Source organism: Odocoileus virginianus, chromosome 2, assembly GCF_023699985.2.
Source record: "Odocoileus virginianus isolate 20LAN1187 ecotype Illinois chromosome 2, Ovbor_1.2, whole genome shotgun sequence".
In the NCBI taxonomy this organism is placed as follows: domain Eukaryota; kingdom Metazoa; phylum Chordata; class Mammalia; order Artiodactyla; family Cervidae; genus Odocoileus; species Odocoileus virginianus.
Window position 1 is genome coordinate 35739830 of NC_069675.1, and position 22021 is coordinate 35761850.

Here is a 22021-nt window from a genome sequence, read left to right on the forward strand (position 1 = left end):
CCTCTCATCCTCTCAAGAGCCACCACCGACACAGTTGCCTGAGTCCCGGCCCTCCTGGATGGTGAAGCCACCTAGAACTGCTTCCTTGGATTCCCATCTCTCTGCGAGGACCATTATTTTTCCTCTTCTGCAAGCACAGATGTTACGGTTGCCTCTGAGTTTTCCTCACTCATTTCCTGTCACCTGCATGTAACTAACCCTACTCTCCTAATCCACAGTGCAGTTTCTTCCTCACCACTGATTTAAATCCTATTCTTGCTCTTTCCAGAGAATTCTGATTCTGTCTTAGAATTTCCTTACCACTTGTATGTAAGTCAGAATATGCTGCTTTAAAATGATCTTTTTTTGTTTTGTATGTATCCTCTTTATTATATTTAAAGTTCTCAAGACAAATATTTCAATATTTTCTCGTATATAACTCCTGTTGAACCTTCGGCAAGTCACTTAATGCCTTCTTTCGCTTCCAAATGAGTATAATAATAATATCTGTCTTAGCCTATTTGTGAGGATATTATGAAGATAAAATGACTAAACATGTATAAAGAGGCTTTATAAATTGTGAGGCTACGTATGTACATCACAGTAAAGTTATACCAGTTCACATACTGAAAAAAAAAAACTGTGTCAAAATGAAGTAATTTCTACATAACCATAGGAGTCTTCCTGCTACCATCTATAAAGTAACTCCACCTTTATGCTTATGGTTCTCTACATAATAAATTATGCAGCTAAAACTGAAAAGCCTAGTCAGTTATATGACTATATGAAATATAACATATTTAGAAACATACTTCTGAGTAATGTTTCTACTTACAAATTTATATCATTTTAATTAGAAATTATTAAACACACACACACACACACACACACACACACACACACACATATATATATATATACATATACATCAAAAAATACCTAGAAGATATATTGACATGTTGGGATATTGGGAATAATGTCAATTTTCCTCTTTTACTTTTCTCTGTTTCTAAATTTCTCTATGATAAACCTACCCTAGTGCTTTAATTTGGCAAGAAATTAAACAAAAACATGATTCATCCATTTTATCCCAATTCTGAGAACATTGGCATTTTATACTAAATGAACATTAAACATTTAGCAAAGTTTTGGAATTTGGGGACTTTGAAAGTTTAAAAAGTACTGTTACAATTTTTTTTTACTGGTAGTAGTTGGCTAAAATGTTTTACAATTTCTACTGTTATAGCAAAACAAGTTAAATTATGTATATCTATTATGTGTGTTCTAAGTCACTTCAGTTGTGTCCGACTCTTTGCGACCCTATGGACCATAGCCCGCCAGGCTCCTCTGTCCATGGGGATTCTCCAGGTTAAGAATACTGGAGTGGGTTGCCATTACTTTCTCCAGGGGATCTTCCCAACCCAGGGGTCGAACCTGTGTTTCTGATGTCTCCTGCATTGGCAGGCAGGTTCTTTACCACTAGAGCCACCTGGGAAGCCTGTATATTTATTATAGTTCAGCTCTAGAAAATTATGTAGAATGTATTAAAACATTACCCAATAATACCAATAGTGAGATGCATCAGAATACTCTGTTTTTGGATTATTTATCACTTATGTTCTAGTTTTGGACACTATGTGGAAATGCCCTGACTGCAAAAAGAGGAATATTTGGCAAAACTGGGGATCTTCAGACCATCCTTTGCCTTGCATGTGCCAAAGAAGACATCACCTACTCTGGTGCTTTAAACGGCGACATCTATGTCTGGAAAGGGCTCAATTTAGTCCGCACCATTCAAGGAGCGCATAGTGTAAGTATTCTTATATGGAAAGTTGTAACTTACTTATTAAATAAGTTAACGTCATAGATTTCTGTATTTTTTCCCTGTTGCTTTAGTATTATCTAGTTCTGCTGAATACGCAGCAGTCATGAAAGATTTCCCTAATTATTTTTGTTCACTTAGAAGAATTTAATATTTCAAAAGCATGATAACTTCATTAGCCTTTACCTCTATCAATTGGCTGATTAGTGTAATTTATCAGCAGCAGTTTCACAGAAACTGGAAGTATTTCATTGTCAGTTTCATCTTCTAGACCAGCACTTCTCAAACTTTTACATGTTTACGAATCTGCCGGAGATCTTGTTAAAATACATACAGGGACTCAGTGGATGTGGAATGATGTCACTGCTGCTGGCCTATGGCCAACATGGTGGAGACAACTATTATTTTTATAGTGGCTCAAAAGGTAGATTTTCCTCACCCCGAGTGAGGGAGTGTCACCTCCACATCCACACCACAAGTTCTTAAAATGCAAGCAGAAACCATTGATAAATTCTGTTGATGGTCTGCTCTGTAAGAACAAGGACAAACTTAATACTGAAACACTATGCTCAACTTTGACATATAGTAAAGTAGTTTCATTGCTGTATCTACAGATGATAGATTGAAAATGCCCAGAAGAATGGGGAGATGATGTGAAAGGTAAAGTCTGTTGTAATAAATGGAAATTTGGTAAAACAATATCAGAAACTCAGCAGACCTTTAACTTATTGCCTCCAAACTGATGCTGTATTACTGTGAACATGAAAACAAGTTTAAGCAACTCTTAGCAAAGGAGCTATGAAATTTTAGACCTTTCTCATATGTTGAAGACCAATTATCTTGGCTTTGCTAATTATGAAACAGCTCTTGAAACAAAAGGTCAGTATTGGTCCTCATTCATAAAGAACCTGCCTTCAGTTCAGTTCAGTCGCTTAGTCGTGTCCGACTCTTTGTGACCCCATGAATCGCAGCACACCAGGCCTCCCTGTCCATCACCAACTCCCGGAGTTTACGCAAACCCATGTCCATCGAGTCGGTGATGCCATCCAACCATCTCATCCTCTGTCATCCCCTTCTCCTCCTGCCCCCAATCCCTCCCAGCAGCAGGGTCTTCTCCAATGAGTCAATTCTTCTCATGAGGTGGCCAAAATATTGGAGTTCAGTTTCAGAATCAGTCCTTCCAATGAACACCCAGGACTGATCTCCTTTAGGATGGACTGGTTGAATCTCCTTGCAGTCCAAGGGACTCTCAAGAGTCTTCCCCAACACCATAGTTCAAAAGCATCAATTTTTCGGCGCTCAGCTTCCTTCACAGTCCAACTCTCACATCCATACATGACCACTGGAAAAACCATAGCCTTGACCAGATGGACCTTTGTTGGCAAAGTAATGTCTCTGCTTTTTAATATGCTGTCTAGGTTGGTCATAACTTTCCTTCCAAGGAGTAAGCGTCTTTTAATTTCATGGCTGAAGTCACCATCTGCAGTGATTTTGGAGTCCAAAAAATTAAAGTCTGACACTGTTTTCACTGTCTCCCCATCTATTTCCCATGAAGTGATGGGACCAGATGCCATGATCTTAGTTTTCTGAATGTTAAGCTTTAAGCGAACTTTTCCTGCCTTAGTAACCTGATTTCTCTTTACACTGGATATTATGTCAACATAATATCAATTATTATGTCAATATAATAATAACATACTCTTGTAGCACATTTTCCCATGAAAAATCAGCTTTAAGTTCCTAAACCATATCAGATGTGAAAAGCGTCTTCAGCTGATGCTTAACAAGCTAACGTAAGAGTAACTTATGCTTTCATTTAGGCTCAGATAGTGCCTACTTGAACTCATTGGGATGCATTTCTTCTGTTGTACCTATAGAAGTGTTTGTGTTCCTAACCCACATATCTTTACTTGTTTTGGGAAGGAATTCGATAGCTCAGTTGGTAAAGAATCTGCCTGCAATGCAGGAGACCCTGGTTTGATACCTGGGTTGGGAAGATCCGCTGGAGAAGGGATAGGCTATCTACTCCAGTGTTCTTGTGTTTCCCGTATGACTCAGCTGGTAAAGAATCTGCCTACAATACGGGAGACCTGGTGTTTGATCGCTGGGTTGGGAAGATCCCAGATTCCCCTGGAGCAGGGAAAGGCTACTCACTCCAGTGTTCCGGCCTGGAGAATTCCATGAACTGTATAGTCCATGGGGTTGCAAAGAGTCGGACACGACTGAGCAACTTTCACTTATATGAAACACCCCCACCACTGTCTTTATAATGATCAGTTGTCACAGAAAGAAATTTATTATTTCTGTATCTGCTTCAGCCAAGGAATTCTTGGAAATTTTTTTACAATCCATCATTTGTTTCATCATAGCAAAGGAGCACTTGAACTAGTTTGCTTTGGTGGTTATTATGAATTTTTAATCTAGCTAAAATGGATGTTACAAATGGCTACTTGTTCTATTGCCAGGATTTCAATAGAGAACAGGGGATTTGTCTTCATTTTTGTTTTGTTTTTGTTTTATATTTTAATTATCAAGATCCAACTGTAATGACTATTTAGAATGATTGCAGCATTATGTGCCTTAATCAACAGGCTGGAATCTTCAGCATGTATGCTTGTGAAGAAGGTTTTGCTACTGGTGGACGAGATGGATGTATACGGTTATGGGATACTGATTTCAAACCAATAACAAAAATTGATCTCAGGGAGACAGAACAAGGATATAAAGGTAATGCATGTATTAATACTTACCGATAGCTCTTATTAAAGTATTAAATACAGTGTGGGAATGTGTATTTATATTTCTCTTATCCCATGTTACTCCATTAAGGATTTAAGACAGTTTACATAAATGTAATGAATACAAGATAAAAAATATGTTAAAAGTAAATGGATACCTCTTTTCCTAATTTTCACAAAGGTATATGTAGGTACTACCAGTGGTCCTACTGCGAAGATAAACAACGTAATGGTAAAAACTACTAACTGGTGTCCTGGGAGTTGGGACTTTAACTTACAAGACTGGAAATTTGTGAACAAGTTAGTGACCCTAAATGTAACTGCATGCAGCCTCTGAAAAATAAATAAAAAGGAAAAAACAAGAGAAATTATTTTTAAAAAATAGCTTTAGTGGAATAGCTACCATAGTAGTAGGAGCGTGGGCATGGGCTCAGAGTCAGGGGGCTCGGGTTCAAATCCAAGTTTACACATGATAGATTTGAGACCTTGGGCAAATTTCTTAGCATCTCTGGGCCTCAGTTTCCTTATCTGCAAAATGAGCATAATACCAGCGCCAACTTCATAGAGTTATATGAGGACCAAACACACTTGCAAAGTGCTTAGAGTAAGTCATTGTGCATAGTCAGCACTCAGTAAATGTTGGCTATTATTGCAGTATGTTAAGTATGTGTACCAGAAAATGTAAAGCAGTTTATATACATCTTTTTAAATTCTCATGATAGGCTCATTGTCTCACTTTTCGTAGAAAGAATTTGGGACTGAGAGATTAAAGTGGAAAATAGAAATATGAAAGATAAGATGAAGTCACAAATGATGTTAATCCACTGACCTCATGTGGGAGCTCTGTTCACATGCTCCAGGTGGGCCTCAGATGGCTCATGGCCCCTGCGGCCAGCACTCGGGGAGGGGTGCTTAGTACCATGAGTTGTGGCATCAGCAAGATGGAAACTTACTCATTGCCCAGATGAAGGGGAATTACTCCCAGTGCTGAGATGGGAGAGAAAGTCCTGAGAATCTTCCTAGAGGGGTCTCTGTGACATGCAACCCAACATCCTCAAAAAGCCTGAAGTGAGCTGATGCTCACCTGGTGGTTTTTCATGAAGTCCTTCTTATGTTGGCTGATGGCAGTGTAGCCACAGAGGTTCTCCCATAGACCAAATGGTGTGGCCTTCTCAGAGCTCTCTGCTGGCCTGGGGTAGATTCCAGAGGACTGAGAGATGGATCGCTGTGCTTCAGCCATCCTCCTTAAATACTGTTTTCAACCAAAACTTTCTTAAAAATTGAGCAACAGGGAAGTGAGCTAGTCACTGTACTTCCTACATGTGCCCAGAGTCCAGATTCTTTATATATCTATGAAATACAAACACAAAAAACTGTGTTCGCAGTCCGCTCACCTGGAGATTGGATTGCTATTCTCTTGCTCAGGATCCTGATGTGGATACTTTCCTGAGTACAAGACCCTGGGGTCGATACAGGAGGTTGTAGAATTTAGTGGCCACTTCATTGCATGGACAGGGAGACAGTTAAGGCCCTTGAGTTCTCTGCTGGAGAGCATGGGCCAAGCAAACTTTATCCCCAAAAATACTTCAGGCAGACCTAAGCAAGTAAGAGCAACGTTAACAATGCTAGAATAAAGAAAGAAATCGCTCAGTCGTGTCTGACTCTTTGCGACCACATGGACTATACAGTCCATGGAATTCTCCAGACCAGAATACTGGAGTAGGTAGCCTTTCCCTTCTCCAGGGGATCTTCCCAACCCAGGGATCAAACCCAGGTCTCCTGCATTGCAGGAGGATTCTTTACCACCTGAGCCACAAGGGAAGCCAGAAATGATGATTCCTTTTTGGCAATCACTTTAGCCAGCTCATCCAGAAGCTTTATCACATAATTAAAGTATAAATTTTAAAGTGTGGGGATCAGGGCAGAAGCCATATTTACCCTGCTATACTTTTCTACCTGATACCCAGTCCCTGACTTCGGGCTCCCAAAGATTTCAGGAGCTGGTTCAGCACAAGCATCTGTATAGCTGGGGGTTTGTATTGACTGCCAAGCCCATGGTCAGCTCCTGTCCCCAGAGCAAAGGAAGATGGTCAGGGACACTTGCTCTTTTCTTTCAGTCTCAGCTGATTTCCACACACACTCACTTGGCCAGGATCAAAGCTGATGCAGGTGGTGCGCAGGGGACGGAAGATCCTTCAGCAGGCCTGCACCTCATAGGTGGGGCCTGTGGTGCCTGGACTTACAGTTGATTGGGGTGGGGGGTGAGGATTAGCATGTGTTTTTAGGTGGATAACCAGAGGGACAATAGCCTGTATTTCAGGAAAAGTAATGGACTGTGTTTTTAAAGGATTGTATAGACCACACTGCAGTTTGGGCGCAAGGAAGCTATGAGAATGGGTGCCATTTTCTTGCCACCTTGATTTTTATAATTGTAGCTCACTACTGATACTCTTATTTACTTCATGTTTTACTTTAAATGAATGTTAATGCATTTCTTTCTCTCCTTTATTTTACTTCTCCTCATAGGCAATTAATATCCATGAAATTATGGCTTTAATATACTTTATTTATACATATTTTTTACTTGTTAAAGTAAGTTCTAGCCATTGAAATATGAAATTTTGTCCATGTAGCATCCTCACTATCAGTGATGCCTTTGCCTGTCACACTTTTGGCAGCACTGTAACAGGAGCACGTTATGTACTATCAAACTCGCAAAGCATTGCTGGTTAGCAATTAACCCTTAGCATAAAGCAGAATAAATGTCTAGAGTCAAACTAATGAGGCTCCTGGTTGAAGTGTTGATAACAACCCCAAATCGGGCTCACTCTTCACTCTCAACTCATCTAGTTCTTGAGCCTGTGTGGACAGGCCCTTGCAGGGGAAACCTGCCATGATCCTGAATCACCTTAGGGAGCCCCTCCTGCCTTCGTGTGGGCCTTGGCGCCATCATCACACTGAAGCAGGGCAGGGGTCTGCTGAGTTCAGAAACTGCTTTGCATATCTCAGAGCAGGCCCTCCACCGTGTTTCCTGAGGCAGTTGCCAGGGCCAGCCTGTTTTGGGGCACACTCTAAGGCATCTGAAGGTATGAGTGAGGCCAGAGTGAGATGGGAGACCCAGCACAAGAATAAGGATTAAAATATGTAGGATTTGAGGTGAGGATTAAAAGTAGTTGAAATGTATACAGTTTTCCGGTCCAGTTTCAACCAGTCAATATCATACATGCCCTTGGCTCTCTGAGCATTTGCAGACAGTGTGGGTGAAAGGGGAGTGAAGAAAAGAGGGTGGGGAGAGGGAAATAAGAGGAAGAAAGAATGGACAGAACTTTGGAGATACTTTGTCCCACCCTTTCTTGCTCTATGCCCCCCAGCAATTACCCTCACAAGAAGTCTTGACTTTTCCTCCACCTTCAGGCTTGGCTTCAAAATGAAAACAGGGAGCCATTTAAAAGGACTGGATTCTAGTAAAGCAGTGTTTCTTGTTGTTCAGTCAGCACGCCAGGCTTCCTTGTCCTTCACTATTTCCAGTAGTTTGCTCAAACTCCATGTCCATTGAGTCGATGATGATATCCAACCATCTCATCCTCTGTCACCCCCTTCTCCTCTTGCCCTCACCTCAGTCTTTCCCAGCATCAGGGTCTTTTCCAATGAGTTGGCTCTTTGCATCAGGTGGCCAAAATATTGTAGTTTCAGCTTCAGCATTGGTCCTTCCAATGAATATTCAGGACTGATTTCCTTTAGGATTGACTGGTTTTATCTTACAGTCCTAGGGACTCTCAAGAGTCTTCTCTAACACCACAGTTCAAAGGCATCAGTGCTTTTGCGTTCTGTCTTCTTTACAGTCCAGCTCACACAACTATATGTGACCACTGGGAAGACCATAGCCTTGACTATACAGACCTTTGTCAGCAAAGTGATGTCTCTGCTATTCAGCACATAGGTTTGTTATAGCTTTCCTGCCAAGAGGCAGTCATCTTCTGATATTATGTCTACAGTCACCATTCGTAGTGAATTTAGAGCCCAAGGAGAGGAAATCTGTCACTACTTCCACCTTTTCCCCTTCTATTTGCCATGAAGTAATGGGGCTTGATGCCATTATCTTAGTTATTTTTAATATTTAGTTTTAAGCTGGCTTTTTTACTTTCCTCCTTCACCCTCATCAGGAGGTTCTTTAGTTCCTTTTTGCTTTCTGCCACTGGAGTGATATCATCCGCATATCTGAAGTTGTTGATGTTTCTTCTGCTTATCTTGCTTCTAACTTGTAACTCATCCAGTCTGGCATTTCTCATGAGGTGCTCAGAGTATGAGTTAGACAAGCCGGGTGACGACAGACAGCCCTGTCGTACTGCTTTCTCAGTCCTAAACCAGTCTGTGTTCCATGCTGCGCTGCGCTGTGCTTAGTCGCTTAGTCATGTCCAACTTTTTGTGACCCAATGGACTGTAGCCCACCAGGCTCCTCTGTCCATGGGGATTCTGCAGGCAAGAATACTGGAATGGGTTGCCATGCTCTCCTCCGGGGGATCTTCCCGACCCAGGGGTCGAACCCAGGTCTCCCCCATTGCAGGCGGATTCTTCACCATCTGAGCCACCAGGGAAGCCCCAGTTGCTCATGTGAAGTTCTGACTTGCTTCTTGACCCACATACAGGTTTCTCAGGAAACAAGTAAGGTGGTCTGGTGTTCCTGTCTCTTTAAGAGCTTTCCACAGTTTGTCATGATCCACACAATGCTTTAGTGTAGTCGATGAAAAAGAGGTAGACGTTTTTCTGGAATTCCCTTGCTTTCTCTATGATCCAGCGAATGTTGGCAATTTGATCTCTGGTTCCTCTGCCTTTTCTAAACTCAGACTGGATGTCTGGAATTTCTTGGTTTGCATAATGCTGAAGCCTAGCATATAGTATTTTGAGTATGACCTTGCTAGCATGGGAGATGAGTGCAATTGTCTGATGGTTTGCACATTCTTTACTACTGCCCTTCTTGGGAATTGGGATGAGGATTGACCTTTTCCAGTCCTATGGCCTTTGGGATATATATCCAGAAGTGAACTACTGGATCATATAGTACTTCTATTTTTTATTTTTTTAAAAAACTTTCATACTGTTTTTCATAATAGCTGTACTAGTTTTACATTCCTACCAGCAGTGCAGAAGGATTTCAATTTCTCCACATCCTCACCAATACTTTCTTTATGGTTTTTGATAATAGCCATTCTGATATGTATGAAGTGGTATCTCCTTGTGGTTTTCATTTGCTTTTCCCTAATGCCTTCTGATGTTGAGCATCTTTCATAAGCTTGTTGGCCATTTGTATGTTATCTTTGGAGAAATTTCTATTCAAGTCCTTTGACCATTTTAAAATCAAGTTGTTTTTGCCAAGCTATAAGAGTTCTTTATATATCTTATATATTAATCCCTTATCAGATATATGACTTGTAATTAATTTCTCCCATTTCATATGTTGCCTTCTCACTCTGCTGATTATGTCCTGTAATACACAAAAACTTTTTATTTTCATGTAATCCAATATATCTGTTTTTTATTACCTGTGCTTTTGGTGTCATACCAAGAAATTATTGCCAAATTCAATTTTATGAAGATTTCTTATAAATGTTTTATGATATTGGCTCTTATATTTAGATCTTTGATCCATTTTTGAGGTAATTTTTGCATATAGTATAAAGTAAGGGTCCTACATCCTTTTTTTCCCCAAAATATTTTTATAACTAATTTGGCAGCAAAACTTGACTGACACTTAGATGAAGCTCTTTATTGTCTTCATATATGTAAATATTCATATGCTTTACTACAGAAATATTAATTTCAAGATGCTGCCCCAGACTCCACTGGGTCTATTACATGAGCAAAATCCAGAATTTTCAGATTTCCAAAATGTGCCTATCTCCAAAAATTTCAAATGTATGGGATGGTGGACCTCCAATATAGTTTTCAGTGACTATCAAGTTCTGGAGTGTTCATGCTGGGAGAGATAGTGCCACACAATGTCAGCATGTGAAACTCTCACCTTATGTTGAGTAGGATGAGGCTCAAGGCCACTGGTATCAAGCTAACTGTAGGCTTAGGGTTCTAACTCAAGTCTCACACCAAACTCAACAAAAGTTCACTTTGAGTCTGATCATTTTTAAAATAAATTTATGTTCTGGGTAACATAATGAAGCTTAAGTGACTTATAGTGGTAGCAAGAAAAACCAAAAATAAGTGTTAATGCACGGCAATCAAAATGAATTACATCTATGGTAATAAAATACTTGGAGTTAATTGTTGTAAATGAGTATGTCTAAAGGAGTACAATAATTATTCACACAGTATAAGATGCATCATTCATTTATCCACTCATTAAGCATTTATTAGACATCTACTAAGTGTCAGATACATGCCTAGAACTGGTTAGGCTCTTCTAAAAAGTCTGCCTCAGGCATTTTATTGGAGTTTTGGGTGTGTTTATTTTAACTCTCAACACATATTAATTGAATTGTTGCTGTGTCTCATGAACTCCGAGTCTAGAGGTATCTTGCGTTAGGTCAAGCAGCATTCCCTCAGCCTTGAGCAAGAGAAGGAGCCTGAAGCCTCGAGGATATGAGACGCCCCTTCTGAGCCTTCTCGTCGTCTCTGCTGCTTCCACCATCTTGCACACAGGCTATAGAAGTTGCTTTGTAACTGGTGTTCCTGCTTCAGCCATTATTCTTAGAACAGCAGCTAGAGGGAATGGTTCAACATTTACATGAGCCAGATCACATTTCCTCAAAACCCTGCCACAGTTCCCATTTTCCTCAGAAAAAGAGTCCACATCCTTAGGATGGCCTACCTACCCGTCCCCCTCCCATTCCCCTTCCTCTGCTCCGCCGTCTGCTCAGGCTGCTCTGTTACTAACCCTGTCTCTATGCTCCCAAGCTGCTCCCGCTGCCTGCAGCACTCTCCCTGGGAATCTGCATGATCACCACCCTTCTCCTTAAAGCCTTCACTCAAGTGAAGCTGCTGGATGACCTTATTTAAAATCACAAGCCACTCTACCTCCAGTACCCCGGCACTCCTGATCATGTCCTCCTATATCTTCTTTTCACCTTGTAACAAGCAGTATAACTTACCTGTTTGTTATGTGTACAGCTGTTTGTTTCTACAAGGGCAGGCGCCTCTTTGTTCACTGATGCCTCCCAAGCTCTGAGAATGGTGCCTGGCCCCGGCCGGTACCCTGAAAACAGACAAATAAATGAAGAGTATGTTGTGGGCCTGGAGCCCAGAATGACAGGTGACGAGGCTGCAGAGGGAGGAACAGATAACTGCTGTGTTCATGCTTGGCCCCCACAGACCAGCAGGAGGAGGCCATAGAAAGGCTTAAGGGGGTGAGTGTCATGGTCAGGGCACCACCTGCTCCGGAGCAGGAAGTGGGGCAGGATTAGAAGTGGGAGCCCAGGTAACTTCCACACTACCTATTCTTAATACCATTCTTCTTCTTCAGAGTACATTGAGAATCATTCAGTCCAGTGGTTCTCAATCAAGGTGTTTTTGTCTCCCGGGAGACATTTGGCATTGGGAGGGTGCTACTGGCATTCCCGAATACAGGACACTGGTAAACATCCTACAGTGACAACTTGTGGTGATGGACACCTCGACTAAGAATTTTTTGGCCCCAGATGTTAACAGTGGCATGATTGAGAAACCCTGGTATAGCAGGTTCAAAGGACTGATTCTCAGATCTCAGAACAGCCTTGTTGATGTTAGAGACAAAGCAAGTATCTTCTGGGATTCTCCTGGTCTCTTGGGTTCTTGATTGCTCACTTCCACTGCCATCACCTCCATCACCTCTCTCCTGCCTGCTCACCTTTATCCTTTGGGCTGTGCCTGTCACGTCACTGTTGTTCTGAGGAAGCGAAGGCCCTGGAGAGGAACATGTGGGAGCTGAGGGTGGTTAGCTATGCCACCCGGGGCACATATGCCCTTGTTTGTTCAGACTCCACATGAAATGAGGTGTCAGACAAGCAAAGGCTGACTGTCTGGTTCGTTCTGGTAGTAGTTCCCCTGTAAACACTCCAAGTGAGCCAGCCTCCTTGAAAAACCAGCCTGGGTGTTCCTTCCCTGGAGTGGAGGCAGCTTAACAAGTGTTTCTGTCTTCTGGGGTTCTGTTAGGCTGTGTGATCCTTCAGAATTCCTGAGACTGGGATTTGGGATCCTGTGAAGTGGATTTTGAAATAGCCAGGGACTTAGTGAAGAATGTCTGCTGGAAGTTCTCAGACAGCCCTTGTAAATAGGAGCAGCAGGCTGTGGACATGTCATGTCACAGACTCATGGCGCTTTGTGTTTTTTTAACTTTCTATTTTGTATTGAGGTACAGCTGATTAACAATGTCATGACAGTTTCAGGTGAACAGTGAAGGAACTCAGTCATTCATATACATGTATCCATTCTCCCCCATCCCTCCTCCCGTCCAGGCTGCCACATAGCATTGAGCAGAGTTCCATGTGCTACACGGTAGGTCCTTGTTGGTTATCCATTTTAAATATAGCAATGTGTACATGTCTATATCAGACTCCCTAACTGTCCCTTCCTCTCAGCAACCATAAGTTTGTTCTCTACGTCTGTTAATCTCTTTCTGTTTTGTAAGTAATTTCATTTATATAATTTTCTTTTGAGATTCCACATATGATATGTCATACTATATTTCTCCTTCTCTATCTGACTAACTTCACTCAGTATGACAATCTCTAGGTCTATATGTTGCTGCAAATGGATTTATTTCATTCTTTTCAATGGCTGAGTAATATTCCATTGTATAAATGTACCACATCTTTCTTCTTTATCTATTCCTCTGTCAATGGACAGTTAGGTTGCTTCTGTGTCTTGATTATTGTAAACAGTGCTACAATGAACGTTGGAGTGCATGTATCCTTTCAGATCATGTTTTTCTCCAGATATATGCCCAGGAGTGGGATTGCAGGGTCATATGGTAGCTATATTTTTAGCTTTTTAAGGAATTTCCATCCTGTTCTCCATAGTGACCATACCAATTTACATTCCCACAAACAGTGTAGGAGGGTTCCCTTCTCTCCACACCCTCTTCAGTATTTATTGTTTGTGGATTTTTTAATGATAACCAATCTGGATGGTGTGAGGTGATATCTTGTTGTAGTTTTGATTTGTAGTTTTTTCATAACTAGTGATGTTGAACATCTTTTCATGTGCCTCTTGGCAATCTGTATGTCTTCTTTGGGGAAACGTCTGTTTAGGTCTTCTGCCCATTTGTTGATTTGTTTATTTTGAAGCTTTTAAGTGTTAAGAGCTGTTTGTAAATTTTGGAGACTTATCCCTTGTCAGTCACATCATTTGCAAATATTTTCTCCCAGTCTATGGTTTGTCTTTTTGTTTTATTGTTTCCTTTGTTATTTAAAAGCATTTGAATTTAAATAGGTCCCATTTGTGGTTTTTTGTTTTTATTTCCTTTATTCTGGGAGATGGATCAAAAAAGATATTGCTGCAATTTACATTAGTATTCTGCATGGTGCTTTGTATTAAACACACTGCATGTAGCATCCCATTTTTTCCTCCAATAGCCCTGGGGTCTCCTGGCAGGATTGGCTCCTGGAGCATGAGATCTGCCTCATTGCACAGGGCTCCATGCTCTGAAGAGTCCTATACTCAGTTTAGTGGTTGTTGTCACCATCTTGAAATTCTTAATTACATTTAAGAATTTAAGTGTTAGTCACTCACTCATGTCTGACTCTTTTGTGACCCCAGGGACTGTAGCTCGCCAGGCTTCTCTGTCCATGGGCTATTCCAGGCAAGAATACTGGAGTGGGTAGCCATTCCCTTCTCCAGGGGATCTTCCCTGAGGATCAAACCCACATCTCATGTTTCCTGCATTGGCAGGCAGGCTTTTTACCACTAGCGCCACCTGGGAATGTGTATGGAAACACACAAAAAAACCTGAAACAGCCAAAGTAATTTTAAGAAAGAAATCAGGAATCAGGCTCCCTGACTTCAGGCTATACTACAAAGCTACAGTAATCAAAACAGCATGGTATTGGCACAAAAACAGAAACATACCTCAATGGAAAAGGACAGAAAGCCCAGCAATAAACCCACACACTAGTAATCAAGCTCCTCCTTCCCTTGGAGTGTCACCTGTCTCCTGCTCATGCTTATATTGCCTTTTGCCTGGGGCACTCCTTAGTATTGCACCTTTAACAAGGCTAGGAGAAGGCCATCACCTTGTCTTGTTTGACCTTTGGTACCATGTCCTGGGGCTGCATCCACCAAGAAGGGAAATATCCTTTTGGAGAAGAGAGTTTACCCCAGACTTGCATGGGCTACAACCTCATCTTCTCTCCATCACCTGCTCACTCTGGGACTTGGGGCAAATATTGCAAACTGTCTATGCTATGGTTTCCTCGTGTATTCAACAGATATTTACTGTCTCCACCTAGGGCCCGGTGCTGTCCAAGAGCCTCCTCTTGAATTGCTGTAAGCCTTTTTGGGCACCTGAGCAAAGCTCTGGGCACAGGGCTGGGAGTGTCTGGGAGAATCATTCCTGCCCATTTACAGGACTAGCTTGTTTGACTCAGAAAAGATTTCTCAAAGTTGCACTTATTTTTGGCCATCTTCTCATCAGGCTTTCTGCTTTCTAATCTACTACGGTAGTTTTCCAATATCTGGCTGAAGAACCACTGTATTAGAATTGACCCAGAAATCTGAATTTTCAACAGTCTGACTAAAGTCTGAGAACACACACTAGCTTCGGAACAGCTTGGTAGTGACTGGTTCCCAACAAGTGGTTTTCAGCTGGTTCTCAACAAGTTATTCTCAGCCCTAGGGAGCTAAACATAAGTATGCCCTGATCCACTCCAGACTGACTGAGAGAAATTTCTGGGTAGGATAGAGGCATCCATGTTTTAAAAACATTTTCCATGTAGGTTCTGATGAGCAGTAAGGTTTGGAGCAACTGCTCTTGGTTTTTACCATTTATCAGGCTTCAATGCACCAGGTTTAAGAGCACCGATAAGTACCACCCCTTCATGGATTGCAGCTTTGTCATGGTGAAGGGGCTTGCATAACTCAATGGAGCTAGTAACCATTCCATGCAGGGCCACCCAAGATAGACAGGTCTTAGTGAAGAGTTCTGACACATTCTCCTCCATTGGAGGAGGAAACGGCAACCCATTTCAGTATTTTTGCCCCGAGAACCTCATGAACAGCATGAAAAACGATATGATACCAGAAGATGAGCCCCCTAGTAGGAAGGTGTCCAATATGCTACTGGGATGAGATGGTTAGATAGCATCACCGAACCAGTGTACATGAATTTGAGCAAACTACAGGAGTTAGTGGAGGAGAGAGGAGCCTGGCATGCTGCAGGCCATGGGGTCGCAAAGGGTCGGACACAACTTAGTGACTGAACAACAACAACAACAATAAGGACCAGCTCCCTGCCCCTCCCCACTGCCAGTCTTCCCTTCTTGGACCAAATAATTGAGGGAAAGGTCACTTTATTCCCCAAATAGTTTTCTTTGTGTGTCGGATGCAGCCTTTCCTTCTGAGAGTCAGCAGTGCTAACATATCAAAATGAGAGCAAACAGCACAACAAATATGTTGTAACACAGGGTTTTAACTAACAGACTCAGGGAGGACACAGCAGCAACGTCATAGCTCCTGGTGCTGACCCGGCCTGGGGACAGAATCTGACCACACGCACAGCAAGCTGTTCTCCATGGAGATGTGAATCTAACAAAAACCTGCTGGTTGAAATAACAACAATAACATGCTTATTGATACTAAGTGCCGGATTGATACCCAGTGCCAGACACAGATTGATACTGAGAGCCAGGCATTGGGTCAAGTGTTTGAATACATTCTTGCCCTGAATCTTCACAACAGTGCTGTGATGAGTGAGTGCTAATATTCTCTCCAGTTTACAGGTAGGGCACCCGAAGATTTGAAAGATTAAACACTTGGCATGTCACAGATCTGGGATATAAATCCAGTCCATGTACTTAACTGTTGAGTGAACTAGTGAAAAAAATAAGCCATGTCCTTTAGGTCTGTGTTGATATTCATGATACTCATGAATTAGATCTCCCCTTGCCCAGGTTTCAGGACTGTCACAGGGAGGATTGAAAAGGTACTGTTTTCCACTTCCTGGTTTGAATATAAAATCTGGGCAAGGAGCTGGTGTGAATTTGATCTTAGCCTTAAGAGGATTTTTCTGTTGAAGTGGGTGGTTGCTCTATACTGCCATCTGCTGGCTGTCTGAACCAAGCACAGGCCGGAGCCCCGTATTTCTCACAGTGGAGCTGGTGGCAGAGGAGGTCACTGAATTCCAAATGTGCTCCCCTCACCCAAACGCCTTCCGTTCATTCTGTCAAAAGTCTCTGAAACACACACTTTTTCATAAGAAAAGAGAATTTCTATGGTTTAAAATAATTAGGATGGTTTTCCCTGGCTCTCTTTTCACTCTTGCTGAATTTCTGACCATATTCCAAATAATGCCTTTTATTTGTCTGACTCCCAGAGCAGAAGATAGGGAAAGACAGCTAATTCCTTCCCAGTGCAGTGGTCACCTTGGCCAGCCTAGCTTGGAAATTGTGGTTAGGTTACTGTTCTCTGCATTTGTGTAAGAGAAGGTAAAACCAAGCCGGGATGGACAGGAGAGAGGACCCACTATCAGAACCTTGTTGGGAACCTGCCACTCCACAGTGTACCCATAAAAGCCAGTCTGACTGCAAAACAGCAGTTAGGTTCAGAAATGAAGAGAACAGGACGCTACTAGGAAACTTGAAGACAGCTCTCTACCCACTGAGGTGTCCTTAGGAAGCAATTCCCATTTTAAATAGTTCTCTTGGAAGTGAGAGCGGCTTAGCGTCTTGTCTGTCTCTGTAGGTAGACCCCTGGGGTCAACTTGTCTGACGTGACAGAATTGAGTTTGTCGGTTTGAAGAACTGAGTTTTTATGGAGAGCCTGAGTCGGTCTCTAGAGAAAATGTTCACAGTTCACTAGATTTATGTTGTAAACAATGAAAATGAAATGACTCCTCCCCTGGCTCTCTCTCCTTCTCCCCTGCCCCGACTTATGGTCAGGAGCAATCCATATCAGTTTAACTTCATTGCTTTTACTGCATATTAAAGCTCCTCCCTTACGTTGGTTGGTTCAGCGGAAGCCTTTTTTCCAATGAAATCTGCTATAAAACACAGCCTGTGAGTTACTAAGGGGAAAGTAGGGGTGGGCTCCTTAGACTCTGCCTCTCATCTTTCATTTCCCTGTGGTTTCCTTGCCAGGCCCCTTGAGGCTCTTCTAAGAATCCAAGAGCTCCCTGGGCAGAGTCTGAAAATACAGCTGGGTGCTGCATAGCTTGACTGCCTCGTCAGTCTAGTCTGGGGTGGAAGGTTCTTCTTTGTTCTAAACCTCTTAAAGACAAAGCAAATATTTTTAAAATGTTAACATGTCAATTTCATGTGATAGGTTGTTTGTTGTAGTATTCTTGAACATTCTGAATGTGTTCCCCAAACAGGAAGTTAAAAAATAGTGCGGATGGTGGGAGAAAAATGTTTGTATACTAGTGGTTCTTTGGGAGAAATTTTGTGTTCAAGCCATTTACTTTGAGGCCATGGGGAGAACTCACCCGTTCATGCTTGTAGCAGAGCTGTGGGTGCCAGGTCTGCCTGGAAAGGTAAGTCTTTAGGACAGTCAGTGGAATCATAAAGGGATTGTGGTTTGAATATTTTGGTAACAGTTAAAATATATAACATATTGCTGAGGCATATATGTGTATATATATAATATGTGTGTATGTATGTATCATTTTTATTGAGATAGAATTGAACTATAACCTTAGTTTCAGGTATATAAAATGATGTTTATATATAATGTGTGTGTGTGTATTTGTCTCTAAATGATGACCTCAAGTTTACTTAACATCACTACACATAGTTACATGTTTTTTTGTGTGTGATGAAAACTTTTAAGATCTATTCTCTTAGCGACTTTTAAATACACATTACAGTATTACTAAATGTACATGTACATAATGCTGTACATTACACCCCCAGGACTTACCTACTTTATAAGTGGAAGTCTGTGCCTTTTGATTACCTTCACTCATTTTGCCTAATGTCCACCAGTCTCTGGCAATCACCAATCGGCTCTGTATATCTGTGAGATTTGGGGGTTTTGATATTTCTTTTTTAGGTTCCACATATATTCCCATAATATTTATCTTTCTCTATCTGACTTATTTCACATATCATTATGCCCTCAGAAGTCACCCATGTTGTCCCAAATGGCAAGAATTTTTTTGTGTGTGGCTGAATAATAATCTGTTATCTATGTGTATATCACATTTTATTGATCAGCTGGTGAAGAGTTAGGTTGTTTCCACGCTGTGGCTATGGTGAGTCATTTTGCAGTGAACACGTGGGTACAGATAACATTTTAAAGCTAGTGGTTTTGTTCCCTTCAGATAACATTCAGAAGTGAAATAGCTGGATCCTACGGTAGCTCTATTTTTAATTTTCGAGGCACCTCCATGCTGATACCCACAACTGTGCCAGTTTACATTCCCATAGTGCACAAGGGTCACCTTTTCTCCCCGTTCTTGCCAGCATTTGTTATTTCTCATCTTTAGAAAAAAATAGCCATCATAATAAGTGTTAGATAATATCTCATTGTGGTTTTGATTTGCATTTCTCTGACTAGGGATGTGGAACACCTTTTTGAGTACCTGTTACCTGCATGTCTTCTTTGGAAAAATGTCTATTCAGGTCCATTTTTTAATCAGATTGTTTGGGGTTTTTGCTATTGAGTTGTATGAGTTCTTCATTTATTTTGAATATTAACTCCTTATCAGATGTATGATTTGCAAGTATTTTCTCCCATTGGGTAGGTTGCTTGGCCATTTTGTTGATGGTTTCCTTTGCTCTGAGCAAGCTTTCTAGTTTGATGTGTTCCCACTTGCTTATTTTTAATTTTGTTGCCTTTCCTTTTGGTGTCAGAGCCAAAAAGTCATCACCAATACAATGTCAAGGGGCTTACTGCCTATGTTTTCTTCTAGGAGTTTTAGGGTTTCAGGTCTTAGGTTCAAGTCTTTAATCCATTTAAAGTTTATTTTTGTATGTTTCTTTTACATGTGGCTGTCTAGTTTTTCCAACACCTTTTACAGAAGAGATTGTCCTTTCCCTATTGTGTATTCTTGTATATATTATTTTAACTGATTTTGACATGTAAATACCTGCTTACAAATGTCTGGCTCCTCCTTAGAATGCAAACCCCATAAGGGCATGAGCCTGGCTTGTTCACTGTTCAAGCTCTAGTCTTGGGCATGTAATAGTGAAAAAAAAAAAAGTGAAGTCGCTTAGTCGTGTCTGACTCTTTGCAACCCTGTGGACTGTGTCCATGGGATTTTCCAGGCAAGAGTTCTGGAGTAGGTTACCATTTCCTTCTCCAGGGAATATTGCCGACCCTGGGATGGAACCCGGGTCTCCTGCATTGTAGGCAGATGCCTTACCATCTGAGCCTCCAGGGAAGTCTGGGCGTGTAATAGGTGCTCGGTAAAAATTTTTGTGTGTAAACTAATGAATATATCCCTCCCTGTCTGAAGTGTTCTCATTGAGGATGGGGATGTTGTCTTTTATTTCCTGGTATCTCCAAAGACTCGAGAACTGTTTATGATTTTAACATAATAATAATAATAATAATCTTATATAATATTATTATTATTATTATTATATTATTATATATTATTATAATAATAATATAATAATCTTATTCTTTTAACAATTCTTACTGGGTATCTACCACATGCCAGTCACTATGCTAGGTGTGGAGGAGACAAAGGTGTGTCAAACTGAGAAAACTCTTGTCTTCACACATATTAGTAAGGGGGGGGCAATAAATATAATAAACAAGTAAACTATCTGATTTTTTTGCTGATGTTAGAATGTAATTAATATCTCTCTTCCTGTTTCTTAAGAACGAAGTCTTACACCTCTCCTGTAATAAAATTATAGATGATGCAAAGCCTGCTAGGGATTTGACAAATTCACCCCTCCTCCTAGAGGAAATAGGAATATGCTAATAAAAGCACGGGAAGGAGATACAGACAAGAAAGGGATAGTAGCAAAAGGAATGTTTTCTCCTTCACGGTGCATCCTGCCGTCTTATTCTGACTATTTTCCCCACACATCTGTCCTTTCCATCCTTGAAAGCCTGCCGTGGTGTTTGCAGTGGAGGATTTTGAGTGATTGACCCTGAAACTAGCCGTTGCCAAGGTATCGCTACTTACTACTCACAGCAGGAATAATAAATCTGCCTGCGTGCTGTCTCCTTCCATTTCAAGATACATAGCAATGAATTCAGAGCAGGGGGTAAAGAGAGTTATCTCATATAAGGATAGCTTTATCCCTTAAAAAAATTCTATTTTGTAGATAAATTCATTATCTCATTAGATCCTTTTAAGATCATAATGAGTTAGGATGAGGATTTCAGTTAGGGTGTCCAGATACCACCAACTAACTCTTCTATCATCCCAGCATTTGTCTTGAATTTTATTTTAACAGACTATACTTTTTAGAGCTATTTTAGGTTCACAGTGAAATTGAGTGGAAGATACAGATATTTCTCATATACGCCTGCCGTCCTACATACACAGCCTCCCTATCAACATGGCCCACCAGAATGGTATATTGGTTACAGTGGATGGACCTACATTGATATATCATTGCCCAAAGCCTGTGGTTCACATTAGGGTTCACTCTTGGTGTTGTATTAGTATATTCTTTGAGTTTTGACATGTATAACATGTACCTACCATTATAGATCCTACAGACTTTTACAGCCCTAAGAATCCTCTGTATGTCTGCCTATTCATTCCCCTGTCTTAGACCTTTTCATTCTGCAATAAAGTAATTATAATTTTATTGAATAGATCTGAAATTTTTGATAGAATTATTTAATAGGTCTTTTAACATAGTAAAGCTGCTTTGTTGGTTAATAAATATTTCAAAAAATGTAAATTTAATTATTTTTAGAGCCTACTTTACTTCCAGAATGGTCCTGATTTGGATGATAAATTACACAGTCTCCATAATTATAGTCTACATTTATGGTCCCCAGAGAGAAGGGGAATCTCCCTGGGATGTCTGGCCAATCAGTATAGAGCAGGACTGAAGTCCAGGTACTCTGACTTCTGTTAGTTTCTGTAGCAAAAACCCAAAGCCCACTGGAGAGGCAGCTCAGATCTTAAAGGTTATCACATCCTTAAGTAGTTTGAAGCAGTTGTGAAAGTGGGATGGCTTATGTACTTCTAATTCAGACGTGAGAAAATTCACTGTGTAAGTAAATAATGTACCTTGTAAGGAACAGAACAGACCACAAGAAGTCCACGCAATCAAAACTCAGGCAGGCAAGTTGAGAATCTGCTTAGAGAGGATGGAATGATATGAGGGGGAAGGTTGGATTTAAAAGGAATACTGCACTTTTAGAGAAG

General features: G+C 41.0%; 1 protein-coding gene across 9 annotated transcripts in view; it reads left to right on the forward strand.

Moving 5' to 3' along the window:
• Nucleotides 1-22021, forward strand: part of EML6 (EMAP like 6) — a 279303-nt gene that overhangs the window by 125491 nt on the left and 131791 nt on the right. For all 9 annotated transcript variants that reach the window (XR_011492041.1, XM_070478386.1, XM_070478384.1 and 6 more), the window contains exons 6-7: nt 1604-1789; nt 4393-4528. Coding sequence is in view for 8 of the 9 variants with exons in the window: in XM_070478386.1 (XP_070334487.1) it covers nt 1604-1789; nt 4393-4528 (322 nt within the window). In the remaining variant the exon portion in view is untranslated. The remainder of the gene's footprint in view (nt 1-1603; nt 1790-4392; nt 4529-22021) is intronic.